We start from the raw sequence: 13,994 nt of genomic DNA, 5'->3' as shown, positions 1-13,994 counted from the left end.
TGCGCAGGTCACTGCTGGTGTGAAAAGCAGTGGGGGAGGGAAAGAAGCACAGGAGAGCGGGGAAAACAGAGCAGGATCTCGTGACTGTCAGTCTGGTGTCCTCACTGGTCTGGCCCTCCTGATGCCTGAGGCTCCTCCAGCACACTCAGGCAGGGTCTGGAGCGAAGCAGAGACCTGTCAGCCTTTGCTCAAGGGAATCCCCCAGGAGTCTCTTTCCTCCACGTGACTCCCCAAAGGGGGCAATGGGCAGAATAGTGCATCCCGTAGTTTCTCTCTCAGCTAAGTCCAATTTGCAATTTGGTCCATTCTGATTCTTCTCTGGCACTGGTTCCCAGTGACGCTTTAACGCAGTCCTTGGGTGGTGTCAGTTGAACGTTGTTTGGACTAATTCAGTCTCTGTCTTCTGTCTGGGCCTTCCTCTGTCCACATTTGGCATAGGTGATTGTAATGCTTTGAGCTTTCACCCTCTTTCCAACACTGTTTCCAGGCTGCTAGACCCCAGTTATTACAACAATCCCGTCCGTGTGTTGGGCTGCCATTGGAAGTGGATGGGGTAGCCTCGGTGGCTGTTTGAGGTTCCCTCTGTATTGTGGGTAGCAACACTGCTGAAGGCACTTTCTTAGCTCCCTTTCTGAGGGGATTGGGGAAATAGCCTTTCCAGCTTGTTCTGGGGCACTGGGAGCAGGGGCAATATTGAGGAACTTAGGGCAGCAGTCCGGATGGCTCCTGAGAGAGTGCCGGGGTGGGACCGTTCCCGGCAGCCAGCTCAGTTATTCTCCTACAATTGGATCCATATTGTCAACCCCGAGAGCTCAAAAACCATGAGTCAGACCCCAGCAAATCCTGAGCTGGACTTGAGTCATGATTTGACATAACAGTGGGTGCTTTTATCAGCTTTCTGAGCCAGTAGGTCATGTTAGAGTCCTGCTTTCAGGCTTGTCCCTACAACCGTGAGAACTACTCAAGACTTCTTTATTTACTCTCTCTCTCCCCCCCCCCCCCAAAGTGTCACCTAATCACGTGCCTCCAGGGGCTGGTGCTTTATAAGAAACACCAAATATCATCTGATCAAATTAAAAAAGTTGGCAATATGGAGTTTCCCTCCGTTCTCTCCCTGCCCCGCCAATTCCGGGAGTAACTCACTGGGGCTGAACTCTGGTAGAGTGACTAGGTCACCTGGGCTCAGCTGGGCTTAACGTTTCTTTCTGCTGGCAGATGGCGGTGCTGGAAATCCAGGGTAATGGCGAGTCATCCTATGTGCCCCAGGAGGCTATTAACAGCGCTATCCAGCTGTTGGAGGACCCCTTGCAGAGGGTGAGTACAAGGCAGTGTTAGGAATACGCCTGTTGACACGCAGGGCCCAGACTTGGCCCCCAGCACCCTGGCTGCAGCACCCTCTTGGCTCTGTCGGATGTGCCTTCCTATGTCTGTGGCTTATTGCCTTGCAGGAGTTCATTCAGAAGTGCCTGGAGCTGGACCCTGGGAAACGTCCCACTGCTCGGGAGCTCCTCTTCAACCAAGCTCTGTTCGAGGTGCCCTCCATGAAGTTACTGGCCGCTCACTGTATTGTTGGACATCAGCGTGAGTATGAGATCCAGGGCACACCTTGCTCTGTGCTTTCAGGAGACTCCAGCAACTCACCACCCTACAGACATCCCAGCATTGGGAAGCCAGAAGCTTAGCCTTGAATGCCAGGCTTGGGGTGGATGCACCACTTGAGTGTCCGTCCCTTGGCGGTGCCTTGCCTGCTGCAAGAGCAGTGTGGCTGTCTCAAAGCTGCATCTCGTGCCTTCCTGTAGCCCTCTGGCAAATTGGGCAGGGGTTGGGACTGTGTGGGTTTAACCGCCTTCCTCTTCTGTGCAGATATGATTCCTGAAAACGCTTTAGAAGAAATGACCAAAAACATGGACATGAATGCAGTGCTAGCAGAGATCAACCACACAGACAGGGAGGGGGTCAAAATGATGTGAGTACCCCCCTCTGCAGGAGAGCTCGCCTCCCCACACTGCTGCAGTGAGGAGCAAGAGCTGGCCAGCACAGTGTGATCGGTATTCCTGTCGCCCCTGGGAGCCCCAGTCTTTGGCCAGAACCCCTCTGTGCCAGGCGCTGTACAGACAGGCCCTGCTGCCAAGAGCTTAGTGCCGAGCATGCGAGGCTCCCACACTCGGCTCTGGTGGGAGCTGACTCGTGTGGGGATGGCCCAAAGAGCCTGGGAGTGAGAGGAAGCCAGCCTGGCTGTCTCTGGGGCGGTGGCCGCTGCTGCAGAGGAGGAGAAACTGGAGGAAGAACAGATGGGTGGGGGAGAGGCAGTCTTTGGCTGCTCTGGGTTGTCCTGATCCAAATGGGACTACCCAGAGCAGCCACTGTTCAGTGTGCCGGGACTGATCCAGGGAGGGGACGTGACTCCGGAAAGCAGTGTCCCATGGGCTGGCTGGGAAGCTGGAGCGATAGGATAGCTCCACTGACCTGCAGCCAGTCTCCTCCCTGTCGGGCCAGGCTACCCCCAGAAGTCAGTGCTGAAGTTGGTGAACGCTTCAGGCCTAACCCTGAGCCGCCTCTATCTCACTCACTGTACCCCAAGCCTTCAGAATCGGGCATTTACTGGGTAACCAGTGAAAGGATCTCTTTGCTGTCTACATTTTAAAGCTTCTCTCTGCAGCCAAGCTGGTAAGAAACTTGTTTTTTTCAGAGCTGTCACCAAGGTGGATCCCACTGTAGGTGCATATGCCCCTCATGCATGGGAGTGGAGTCTTGAACAGCCGTGTCTGGGGCCGTGCATGTGCCCTGGGCTGCGTCATGAGGCAGCACAAAGGGCGGAGCAGCCCCGGCCTCCCTCAGGTCCCTCTTTTGCCTATGGCAGCCAGATGGAACGTGGGCAGTGTCTGACCCAGGGCAGAGCCCCACCCTGGACAGGTGCAGGGGGGAGGGCTAGCTCAGTGGTTTGAGCATTGGCCTGCTAAACCCAGGGTTGTAAGTTCAGTCCTTGAGGGGGCCACTTAGGGATCTGGGGCAAAATCAGTACTTGGTCCTGCTAGTGAAGGCAGGGGGCTGGACTCGATGACCTTTCAGGGTCCCTTCCAGTTCTATGAGATAGGATATCTCCATATATGTGCATGAAGTGTATGTACACCTACAATGGAATCCGCACTGACAACAAACACCTCGACAAACCACAGTTACTGTGGGGTAAGTAAACAAAAAGGAAAGCAATATTCTCACCTGATCACCTGGCTCCAGGAGCCGGGGCTTCAAGAGAACATGAAATATTGGGACAGGTGGCAACGCTGTTGGGGAGGGAGTGTCTGCTTGTTTTTGGAGAGGACCTCTAGTCCCTTTTACCTTTAGAACACCACCCTGGTGCTGCACAGGGCCCTCCTCTGGGCGCTTACGCTACGTGTCGGACCTGGTTTGTCATGTGGGGGTGATGGGAGGCAGGAGGGTGGGGTTGGGCGGATGAGGGTCGTAGCAGTTTGATTCCCCAGACACTCAGCTGAGGCAGGTGCCCTGTGTGTGAGGAGGTGGTGGTGTGGTGTCTGAGGTTTGGGCAGCCATATAAAGCAGGAGGCTCTTACTGTGTGCCTGGCAGTGTGTGGAGCATTCAGGAGGGCTGGGGAGTGCAACAAATTAGGGGCTGATCACCAGGAGGCTTTTCTGTGAGCAGCTTCTCATTCACAAGAGAGGTGCCTCTCACCTCTGGGATCTGCATTGTTCCTGGAGGGTCCAAGACTAAGCCCAGCCGTCAGCTCAGGGCACCGGGAATCCTGCCGCCAGAAGTGGGACAAGCTGTACACCGTTTCCAATCACATCGACTGCTTCAGCCTCCTCGTTGCGCCATTCCCCTAGAGCATTGAAGAGGAAATCGCTGGAATCCTCTCGAAAAGACTCTCTAGAAAGTGGCCTTCCAGCCCTCTGGGTAGAGAATCTACCCCTAACAGACCGTCTCTGATCAGGTTGACCATTTCAGCACCTACTGATCTCTGACTCAGTATCCACAAGGCCGCAGGTTCCTCAGTTACTGTCACCACCAGTAAGCCTAAGGACTCTGAGTTCTGGCTCCAGAAGATTGGCACTGTTGGATGATTGAAGTGGCAGAGAGAAGCCCAGCTCTGCTAAATTGGTACCAACGGTCTGCAAGGACCTCAGTACCCAGCACTTTGGCTCCGCAGAAGACCAGACTGACAGCTACTGGTCATTCATCGTAGGGCGTATGAACTTTGGTACCTTCGGCACTGTCTGCCACAGTCACCTCTGCCCAACTTGCTTCATCAGTACCACTCACTGTTCTGGTACCTCAAGAGATTTAGATTTCCTCGAGACATGGCAGTAACAGAAATGCCTGAATCTCCCCTGTTCAGCACCAACCACATCTTGTTCCTCAAAGATTCACCGGTACCAACGGAGTCTCTGCTTATTTCTATGACTGCTCCACCTCTATCAAGTGAGGAGGAGGAGGAAGACGATGGGGACTTTTCATCGGTCTCCCATATTTCTGTCTGGGGCTCTCCCTTCCATTATCAAGGAACTTTTTATCCTGAGACCTCTAAGGAGTTGGACAGTCCTCGTGAGAGTCATGCTCCACGCTGCTGGTATGGACACAGTGGGGTGCCTCCACCCATGCCCTACATACCACCTCAATGGCCATACTGGGACCCTTGGATGGCTTACTGCCAGCAATTCTCCTGGGCCCCTAGTGTTCTTCACCAGGAGAAGAGCAGACAGTCTCCACCAGCCTTTCTCTAGGGTTTCTGATCCACAAGAGGAAACCTTTGAGGAGCCAGAAGAGAGATTGGACAAATTACCCGTACAACTAACATCTCTTCCTCCTCCCCAGACAAAGTTGTCATGCCTCCTTCGCTGTCCTTGGCTGACGATTTTAAACAGTTTCAGACCTTATTAAAAGGGTAGTGGACTCATTGCAAATTCCACTGGAGGAGGTTAAGAAGTCGCAGTATAAATTACTTGATATTTTGCAGACTTCATCTGTCCATGTTGCGCTACGCATTAACGAGGATTTTAGACCCTGCAAAAATAATCTGGCATATCTCAGCCAAAGTACCACATCTGTAAGAGGGCGGACAAAAAATATTACATTTTTTTATATAAAAATATTTCCTCCAAGGTCTCAGAATTTTTATTTTCACACCCATCCCCCAACTCCCTTGTGGATGATGCTGTGAATGAACACTACAGACAGCACCACACTAAATCAACTCCATATGGTAAATATTTAATGTGTCTTGATTTTTTTGGCCATAACTCATACTCATTGGCTTCTGTTACAATTTAGGATTGCCAGTTATCAGGCCATACTAACTATTGAGCATCCCCCAGAAGACCAGAGGGAGCAATTCCAGGCAATCCTAGCAGAGGGCCAACTGCTTGCAAGAACATCTCTGCAGATGCCTCTGGACACCACTGATACAGCCGCTCATTCTATCTCCATGGCGACAGTCATGAGAAGGGGCATCCTGGCTTCAGTTCTTGGGTTTTCCGAGACGTTCGATATACAGTTGAGGACCTTCCTTTTGACAGATCAAAGTTATTTGCAGAAAAAACTGATGAATCTTTGCATACCTTAAAAGACTCTAGAGCCACCTTGCACTCTTCGGGAATGTACACCCCTGCACAAAAAAAGGTTCAGTAAATCTCAGATGCACATAGCTCACATCGCACCCAGTTTCTCACCTCCCAGAGGGATTACAAACCTCTGCGTAAGAGACAACGGTTCCAGAAGGAGAGACCAGTAAACCCAGAACTTGAAACACTAATCTGGATGGGTTGATTGGGGTGCTGAGTTACTACCCCCATTCTTATCTGCTGCAACAATCCGCACGTCTCCCTCGCTTCAGCGACTGCCTGGTTCATTTCCATCAAAACTGGGACAATATTGCTACAGACAAGTACTGGAGATCATTTCAACAGGTTACTTCATCCACTTTACCTCTGTTCCCCCATTTCCCCCGTCCCTCCTCAGGGACCCCTCTCATGAGCACCTTGTGCGACAGGAAATCGACTCTCTCCTGAATCTGGGTACTATAGAACCAGTTCCCACACAACACTGAGGGGACTTTAGTCCAGATATTTCCTGGTTCAAAAAAGATCTCAGATTACTCAACAGATTTGTAACGAATCAGAGGTTCAAAATGGTAACTTTTACAGCAATAATTCTATCATTGGACCAAGGCGACTTGTTCTTGGCACTCAGCTGTCAGGGTGCTTATGTCCGTATAGCAATCCCCCGCTCCCACAGAAAGGGCATACACTTCACTCTGAGTCAAGAATACTTCCAGTACAGGGTGCTCCTGTTCGGTCTCTCGTCTGCGCCCAGAGTGTTCTCAGAAGTTCTTTCTGTGGTAGTGGCTCATCTTCGCAAACAAGGAATTCTGATTTTTTCCCATACCTTGATGACTGCCTGCTCAAAGGGCAGTCCTTCAATGACGCTTCAGTGGCCACTCAGAGGTCGTAGACCTATTTCTCAGACTGGGACTACAAATAAACATCCAAAAGTCCACCTTAATCCCAATACAACATCTGGCATTCATAGGCACTTACCTCAATACGGTAACAGCCAGAGGATTCCTGCCCTCCCACAGGTTCATACCCCCAGCCAGTTTAGTCACTATGGTTCAAGTCAGCTGTCAAACATCAGCCAGAAATTGTCTTCAGCTATTGGGACGTATGGCAGCTGGCACGTTTGTAATAAATCACGTGAGACTTCACATCCCCTGCTTCCAAAGGTGGCTCAGAACTGTTTATTCACCAAACAGACATAGTTTAAACATGCTACTCTCATGTCTTCGGTAGTAAAAATAAATAAAAATCCCTCGACTGGTGGAAGAACCCTCACAGTGTTTGCACAGGGGTTCCCTGCGCTCAACCATCTCTAACATCCGTAATAACAGATGCGTCCCTACTGGGATGGGGAACCCACTCGGTGCTCACACTGTTCAAGGCAGGGAGTCTTCTCTCAAGTCCACCCACACGTCAACTTGCTAGAACTGAGAGCAGTCAGAAATGCCTGTGTCCATTTCCTCCCACTGATCAGAGGCAAATACGTAATGATGGACAACATGTCATGCGTGTTTTACGTAAACTGCCAAGGGGGAACGAGATTGCCTTCTCTCTGCGCCGAAGCAGTGAGACTGGAATTGGTGCAAATGAAGCCAGATCAATGACTCAGTATCTTACCTCCCAGGCGTACAGAACACCACAGCGGATGCCCTCAGTAGATGCTTCTTACAAGATCACGAATGGGAGACAGATCCCACTATATTCCAATGCGTATTTCACTGTTGGGGTGTCCCACAGGTAGTCTAGTTTGCCACAGCCAAAAACAAGAAATGCGCCCAGTTCTACTCAAGAGGTGGTCTGAGTCACCGTTCCCTGGGAGATGCCTTTCTCCTTCGTTAGAGTCCAGGACTTCTGTATGCATTTCCCCCAGTTCCCCTGATGTCCAAGCTGCTGTTCAAGACATAGCCTAGGTTATTCGTGTAGTTCCGACGTGGCCGAGACAAACATGGTTTCCTTACCTCACTCAGCTCGCTGTTTGTCAACCACTCCCTCTCTAGGTTGTGCCTGTTTCCTCTCTCAGGATGCTGGTCAAATCTGCCACCCCAGCCTTGGGGTTCTCTGTCTCAAGGCATGATTCGCAGGGTTTAGAAACAACCTGTTCTGGGGATATAAAGGGAGTGCTGTTACATAGCAGGAAACTATCTACTTGTGACACACACACCCAAAAGTGGATGAGAGTCAAACATAGGTGTGACTTAAAACACCTTTCACCTACATCCTCTCTGTTCTCATTTGTGCTAGATTGTGTCTTAGAACTAGAAATGACCGGATTATCTTTAAACTGTATTATAAAGGTGCATTTGGCAACTGTGATGGCCTTCCAGCATATGATTTTTCTGTTTTCGCTCATCCTACAACTAGGAGGTTTCTCAAGGGACCAGACCATAGGTGCCGACTTCCTCTCTGTCCTGTGGATGCTCAAACCCCCCTCCACCCCCTCCCTGCACCACTATAGCCCCTTCCCCAAAGTCCCTTCCCACCCCAGCTCATATAGCTTCAGCCCATTTGCCGGCACTGAAGTTAGGCTTACTGCTGTAATTGCCAGCATTGCCTTTGGAGCCTTTTTAAAAAATAATTGGTGTTGCATTTGCAATCTGCCAGTAATCTGGTGCAGAGGCTGATCTAAGTGATAGGTTACATACCACAATTACTATCTGCAATTTCATATTTGAGTTCCCTCAGAATCCTTGGGTGAATATCATCTGGTCCTGGGAACTTGTTACTGTTTAGTTTATGAATTTGTTCCAAAACCACCTCCACTGACACCTCAATCTGGGACAATTCCTCAGATTTGTCCTCTAAAAAGGCTGGTTCCGGTGTGGGAATCTCCCTCACTTCCTCAGCCATGAAGACCAAAGCAGAGAATTCATGTCTAGCTGGACCTATGCATATTTCAGAGGTAACTCTGTGGTCTCAATGTGTGCCAAGAAGAGGGGTTTGTCAGGCTCTGATGGACGTTTTGGGTATGGGGGAACCTGTATGGAAGGACTGGTCCCCACCTTAATCAAAATGGACCTGAGCTGCTGGCACGTACGAGGAGGCGTTAGAGGCTCATTTCAGCTGAAAGCGGGTGTGCGCTGAGGAGTGTGTCAGTCACACTGACGTGTGACAGTTGTTGGTAATACGCTGGTGTCTGTATCTAGCACAGGAGAGGATGGACATTACAGCAGGGAGAGACTCAGAACCAGAGCCATGGAAATGCTGTGAAGTCTGTAGGGTATCCGCTCAAGGAGATCAATCAAAACAGACACCTAGTCAAATATAAAAGCTGTAAGCATTATATACAAATGCAAGAGATTTAAAAGCAAAACCAGGGGAATTTCCTAGAATGCCTGGCAGTGACTAAGAGCCGTGATGTAACAGCATTAGGGAAATGTGGCAGAGTGATGAGAAAACAAAAGGGATACAGGGATACCTGGCTACAAACGGAACAGGGAAGAGTGAGTAGGACAGAGAGGTGGGGGAGAAGTCTTAAGTCGCACACAGGAGTGTCACTGTAGACAGTTCGGTGAGACCTGGGCTCTGTGCAGTGCAGTCAAACAAGCAAATGGCATGTTAGGTTGCATCCAGAGTGGGGTAGTGAATGGGGAACGTTCTAATGCAATTCTGTAAATCAGTGGTGTGGCCTCATGTGGGCTCTGTGTGGAGTGCTGGTCACTGATGTTTTCTGTGTTACCCCGGGCTACAGGGTGACTCGCTCCCACCTGCTTATAGTGCAAGGGAGTCTTCTCTGTGCCCCCTGGGGGGAACCTGCCCCAAACGAGCAGCTGCTGTCAACACAAGCAGCCCACTCCAGGCTCTGCAAGCCCCGTTCTTTCCTTCTGCAGGCGAACAAGTGCATGACCCAGCTCTTAGGCTCCCTAAGTGAGCCTTGGAGTCAGAGTGCAGATAATCTATGGGGCTAGTTAACCCCATGAGTTCTGCTGTCTCCCTGGGGCACAAGTCCCCCCAGCCTGTCTGTACACACCACTTCATTACACTCAAGTGCCCAGTACCGCAACTTCTGGACACCCACAATATGCAGAGATTTGCTGCCTCTGTGGAAGCAGCATCCCCCCTTCACTAGCATCACCACAGATCCGCCCTGTCCTTGGCACACAGCACTCAGCCATGGCTCTAGTAAAACCCAGTGGAAGTTTGGGACAAAGCCTGAGAGATTCAAATAGCAGCAAGAAGAAGGGCTGGAAACATCAGGTTACAGGTAAAAGCGAAATCAAAGATGCCCTGTGGAGTCTACATGTGTTAGCAAGTTCCTTTCTGCTCTGAGGGATTTCTCACCCAATAGTCGGTCTGTGCAGTGCCTGCCCAGTCCAGAGAGCTGGGAGCCACATTCCATGAGACACTCATGCTGGCAGCATGTCCCTTCTGTAATGGACAACATCTCCTGTTATACAGAACCAGACCTTTTTGTCTCCTTTGTAATCAGCTTGTCCCTGGTCGTCCCCCTTTTCAGGGTCTTTTTCTTGGGTTCTTTTGTGCTTTGTAAGGGCCCAAGCCTGCACCTTGTCTATATCGTAAACTCTTGGCGGGGCTAGGTGGAAAGACATCAGTTGTTGTCATGTTTGCTTGAGTGAGCTCTGAGAACCACCCCGCCTGCCCAGTTTCACCTCTAGCAGCTTTGGGACACAATATTCCACCCGTCACATGACTCTTAATCTCTTCCACATGCACATCCCACAGTAACCATGACAACCAGCGAATTCGTAGCTTTCGGCAGGGACCACATGGTCCCCTTTGCTGAAATAGCATGAAGATGACAATCACAGGGAAAACATGCCCATCTGGGTATACCTAGGTAAGTCCCTGGGTACGTACTTAACTGTCTACCCCCGACTGTGTCCAACATGGGGTACTTGGATCACCTTCTCTCCCAGGATATTGCAGAACAGGAAGGGGTTCAGAGAAGAGCAGTGGGAATGATCAAGGGCCTGTAAAAACTCTCCAGGAAGATGGAAGAGATTGGGATTTTTACCTTAGAAAGGAGATTAATAAGAGCAGACACGACAGCGAGAAAAATAGTAGAGGAGGGAGAGCGGGAACATCTCTTCTCCCTGCACAAGAACGGCGGACTTCAGTCCTTAAAAGGAAAAAGAGAAAAGGAAACACTTTCTCTCACACACCCAGAACCCAATGTGTAACTAGCCTGCGGAACACTCTGCCACAGGAAGTCGCTGAAGCCAGAATTTAGTAAGCTGCGAAAAGGGACTGGACGCTTGCGGATCAAAACTATTCAGCGTGATCATAGTCGATGATAATTGTGGCAGCAACATTAAACCTCTTGGTTCAGGGCTTACATCCGTCTCTAGCTATTAGATACCATGGTGAGGTCTGTGGGGGGAAGAGTATCCCACATCTGCTACCCCAGGGTCTCTCCTCTTCCTCAGCACTGTCAGACAGGGAACCTGGTTTGATCCAGTCAGGAGGCTCCTATGTTCATAAGCATCCTTTGGTAGGTAGGTGCTACTGGGTTGGTTCCCAAGTAAGTCCTTAAATTACAAAACTCTTGTTTTATATGGACAGAACTGCCTATTTCTGCCTGTTCTACTGCCAGTTCTGCATTCTCCTTCTCCCCTAGTACAGCACGAGTGACGGGGAGAAAAGCTGGGCAGCAGAGTGACGTCTCTGCTCTTCTCATTCATCCCTCCCTGACATCTGCTAAATGGCTGCAATACAATTTGTGATGCGTTAACTGCTGTTCAGCGGGGAGATGGGGTTCCTACCATTGTGTTAGCGCTTGTTAATTTCCCTTCATGCTACTAGCGTGTTCAGCTTTGGAGAGCTCCTTGGAGGGCCCAGGCTGGGCTTAGGCCTGGAGCCTCCAGCCTCTGCATTGCACAGGGGAGAGGCTCTGCCCTGCTTGTAATGAGGAGAGAACTGTCAGGCAAGCCCCCCGGCACTGGGCAGGGAGGGAGGCACAGGCTGGGTTTGGCTTGGCCAGTGACTTCACTGCCTTCTTTTTTCAGCTTCTCCCAGTCCCCAGCACTGGAGCTGGACAAGTTCCTGGAGGATGTGAGGTAAGAGGCCTTCCCCCTCCTATGCTATGAGACTCCCCTGCCTGCAGCTGGCCCTGGGCAGGTCCCGGATGCTGCTTCTGCTCACCGGGAGAAGTCGAACGCCCTCCATAACGCTGCTCCTCTTGCAGGAACGGCATCTACCCACTCACAGCCTTTGGGATGCCTCGGCCCCAGCAGCCTCAGCAGGAGGTGGTGAAGTCCCCCATTGTCCCCCCGTCAGTGAAGACCCCAACGCCAGAACCTGCTGAGGTGGAGACCCGCAAGGTGAGAGCGGCAGATGCTGCTGTCTTCCCTCTAGTGTCTGCACCGTGCAGGGACAGCTGGAGTCACATGGCCTCTCTGCTTCCCTTTCAGGTGGTGCTAATGCAGTGTAACATTGAGTCAGTGGAGGAGGGAGTCAAGCACCATGTACGTTTCCGTCTCCCTCTTGCACACGTGTGCTCTGCAGGGCCGGGGTCTAAGGCACCATTACTGAGCAGGCTGCTCCAAGTGTCTCGGCTCCGCCTTGGCAGCAGTAGTGGGGTGAGCGGAGCTGGCTCCAGCATGCAGGCCCCAAAGCCAGAGCTGAGCGTGGCAGCCCACCTGGTGCAGCGCAGTCCCTGCGGGGTGAGCGCGTGGCATTTCCTGGCTTGGGTGCGGTGCATTCTGTCCCGGGGGGAGCGGAGGGGGTTGTACTGGGCCTGCTCCAGGCACTGCTCAAAGTGCCCCCCACCGTAAAGGGCACTGGCCACCAGGGCTGGGGGAGGGGCTTCCCCCCGATCATGCAGGAATTGCAGCTCCTTCTCATGCTCACCTTTCTCCTGCAGTTGACCCTGCTGCTGAAACTGGAAGACAAATTGAATCGACACTTGAGCTGTGACTTACTGCCCAGTAAGTACCTGCCCTTCCCCCCCCGGGGCGTCCCACCAGTCCAGGACTCACTCACTCCTCTCTCTTGTAGATGACAATATCCAGGAGCTGGCGGCCGAGCTGGTGCAGCTGGGATTCATCAGTGAGGTGAGCTCCTGCCTCACCCTCACTGGCACGAGGGGGAACTGGCTGCACGGGCTCCCCCCCCCCCCAGGCGGTTTCCTGTGTCAGCCCCCTCCCCTCAGCGCACAGGCCACAGCCTTTCTTGTCCTGCCATCCCCCCAGTCTTCCCCTTCCCAGGCCCAGGCTCCTGTCTCTCAGGTGTGGGCTTGGTCAGCCCCATGGCCCAGCGTGCAGTCAGAGCCGGCCCAGACACACTGCTAACTGTGCTCTGCTCTCCCTAGGCCGACCAGAGCAGACTCAGCTGTTTACTTGAAGAGGCGTTCAACAAGTTCCACCTTGCCCGGAACGGAGCCCTGACGGCGGTGACCGTGTCGTCCTAGCAGCCCCTCCAGGCTGGCTGGCGTTGCTTAGTTGCCCGTGACCCTTTTCTGAGTCTGTCCATCTGTGTAGGGCACCAGCAAGACCCTAGCCGCTGCGCTTGGAAGCTCATCCTGCATGTGCCGTCGCCAGGCCCAGCGACAGTCTGCCCTGCCTACCTATTAAAGGGGACTTTGCGCGTCAGTATTATTTCAGCCGTGTTTTGTTGGGAGTGTGTGGGGCGGCGTGGCCAGCCGGGCCGCGGGAATGTGCATGGCATTTGGTCTGTTGGAATTGTACAAAGGTTGGTGGGTTTTCTTTTGCACAGGACAGAAATCTTTTTATTTAAAGGTAGGAAAGAGGGGAGCCCCCTATCCCCATGTGCACCACATCTGGCATCTGCCTCTAGTACCGTTCTGTATTCATCCCCCAGGGCCGGGGTGAGGGGGGCTCTGCAAAGTGCCCTGCTCATCCTCGCCCCAGCAGCCCCTTGGCGCTTCTCTATCACTTGTTTACGTGTTGCACAGCAGCTTGGCAGGGGCCGGAGGGGCGACCGCTCTCCTGGAGCGAGCGGGGCAGGGGTGTGGCTGGGAGCAGGTGCTAGGAGCACTCGTGGGTGCCCTATAGTGGGCTCCTCCCACTGCTCACACCGGAGCCCCCGTCTTGAGCCCGGCCCCTGGGTGTGTAAGGGGCAACTGTGAGCGGGCAGAGCCTTAGTCCTGGATTCCTGCCCCACTTCTCCCGGAGCAGGGGCCTCACCTGAGTGGGGGCCTTGCCTCCACCACTCCTCTCCCTGCTGCAGCCCCATCCCCGGAGCCGGGGCCTCGCCTCTGGCAGCTGCCGCTGTACCACGGAGCCTCCTGTGTCTAGTTTCTATCAGTTCCTATTTTTAATAAACGGTTTTGTAAATAAGTGAAGGCTGCTTCTTTGCCATGTGTGCTGGGCCCTGCCCCCTCCCCCCCCTTCCCATGCTCTGGGGCCTGGGCCCTGCACTTGAGGTACCTCCACCCCTCCCCCCACTGCCCTGCTCCCACCCCCCTGCAGCTGGGCACTGCCCCTGGGGCACTTCCACCCCGCACC

At 52.5% G+C, this 13,994-nt stretch overlaps 1 protein-coding gene across 1 annotated transcript in view; it reads left to right on the top strand.

The window, feature by feature from the left end:
- Positions 1–13,828, top strand: part of NRBP1 (nuclear receptor binding protein 1) — a gene marked incomplete at its 5' end in the record, with an annotated part of 58,096 nt that extends 44,268 nt beyond the window's left edge. The window contains 9 exon segments of the mRNA XM_034780795.1: positions 1,216–1,314; positions 1,449–1,581; positions 1,864–1,966; positions 11,535–11,585; positions 11,714–11,849; positions 11,940–11,993; positions 12,392–12,455; positions 12,526–12,581; positions 12,839–13,828. Coding sequence (XP_034636686.1) covers positions 1,216–1,314; positions 1,449–1,581; positions 1,864–1,966; positions 11,535–11,585; positions 11,714–11,849; positions 11,940–11,993; positions 12,392–12,455; positions 12,526–12,581; positions 12,839–12,937 — 795 coding nt within the window. The 3' untranslated portion in view covers positions 12,938–13,828.
- Between the last annotated feature and the right edge of the window lie 166 nt (positions 13,829–13,994).

This window comes from Trachemys scripta, chromosome 9 (genome assembly GCF_013100865.1).
Source record: "Trachemys scripta elegans isolate TJP31775 chromosome 9, CAS_Tse_1.0, whole genome shotgun sequence".
Taxonomy (NCBI): Eukaryota; Metazoa; Chordata; order Testudines; family Emydidae; genus Trachemys; species Trachemys scripta.
This window is presented reverse-complemented; position numbering and strand designations above follow the sequence as displayed.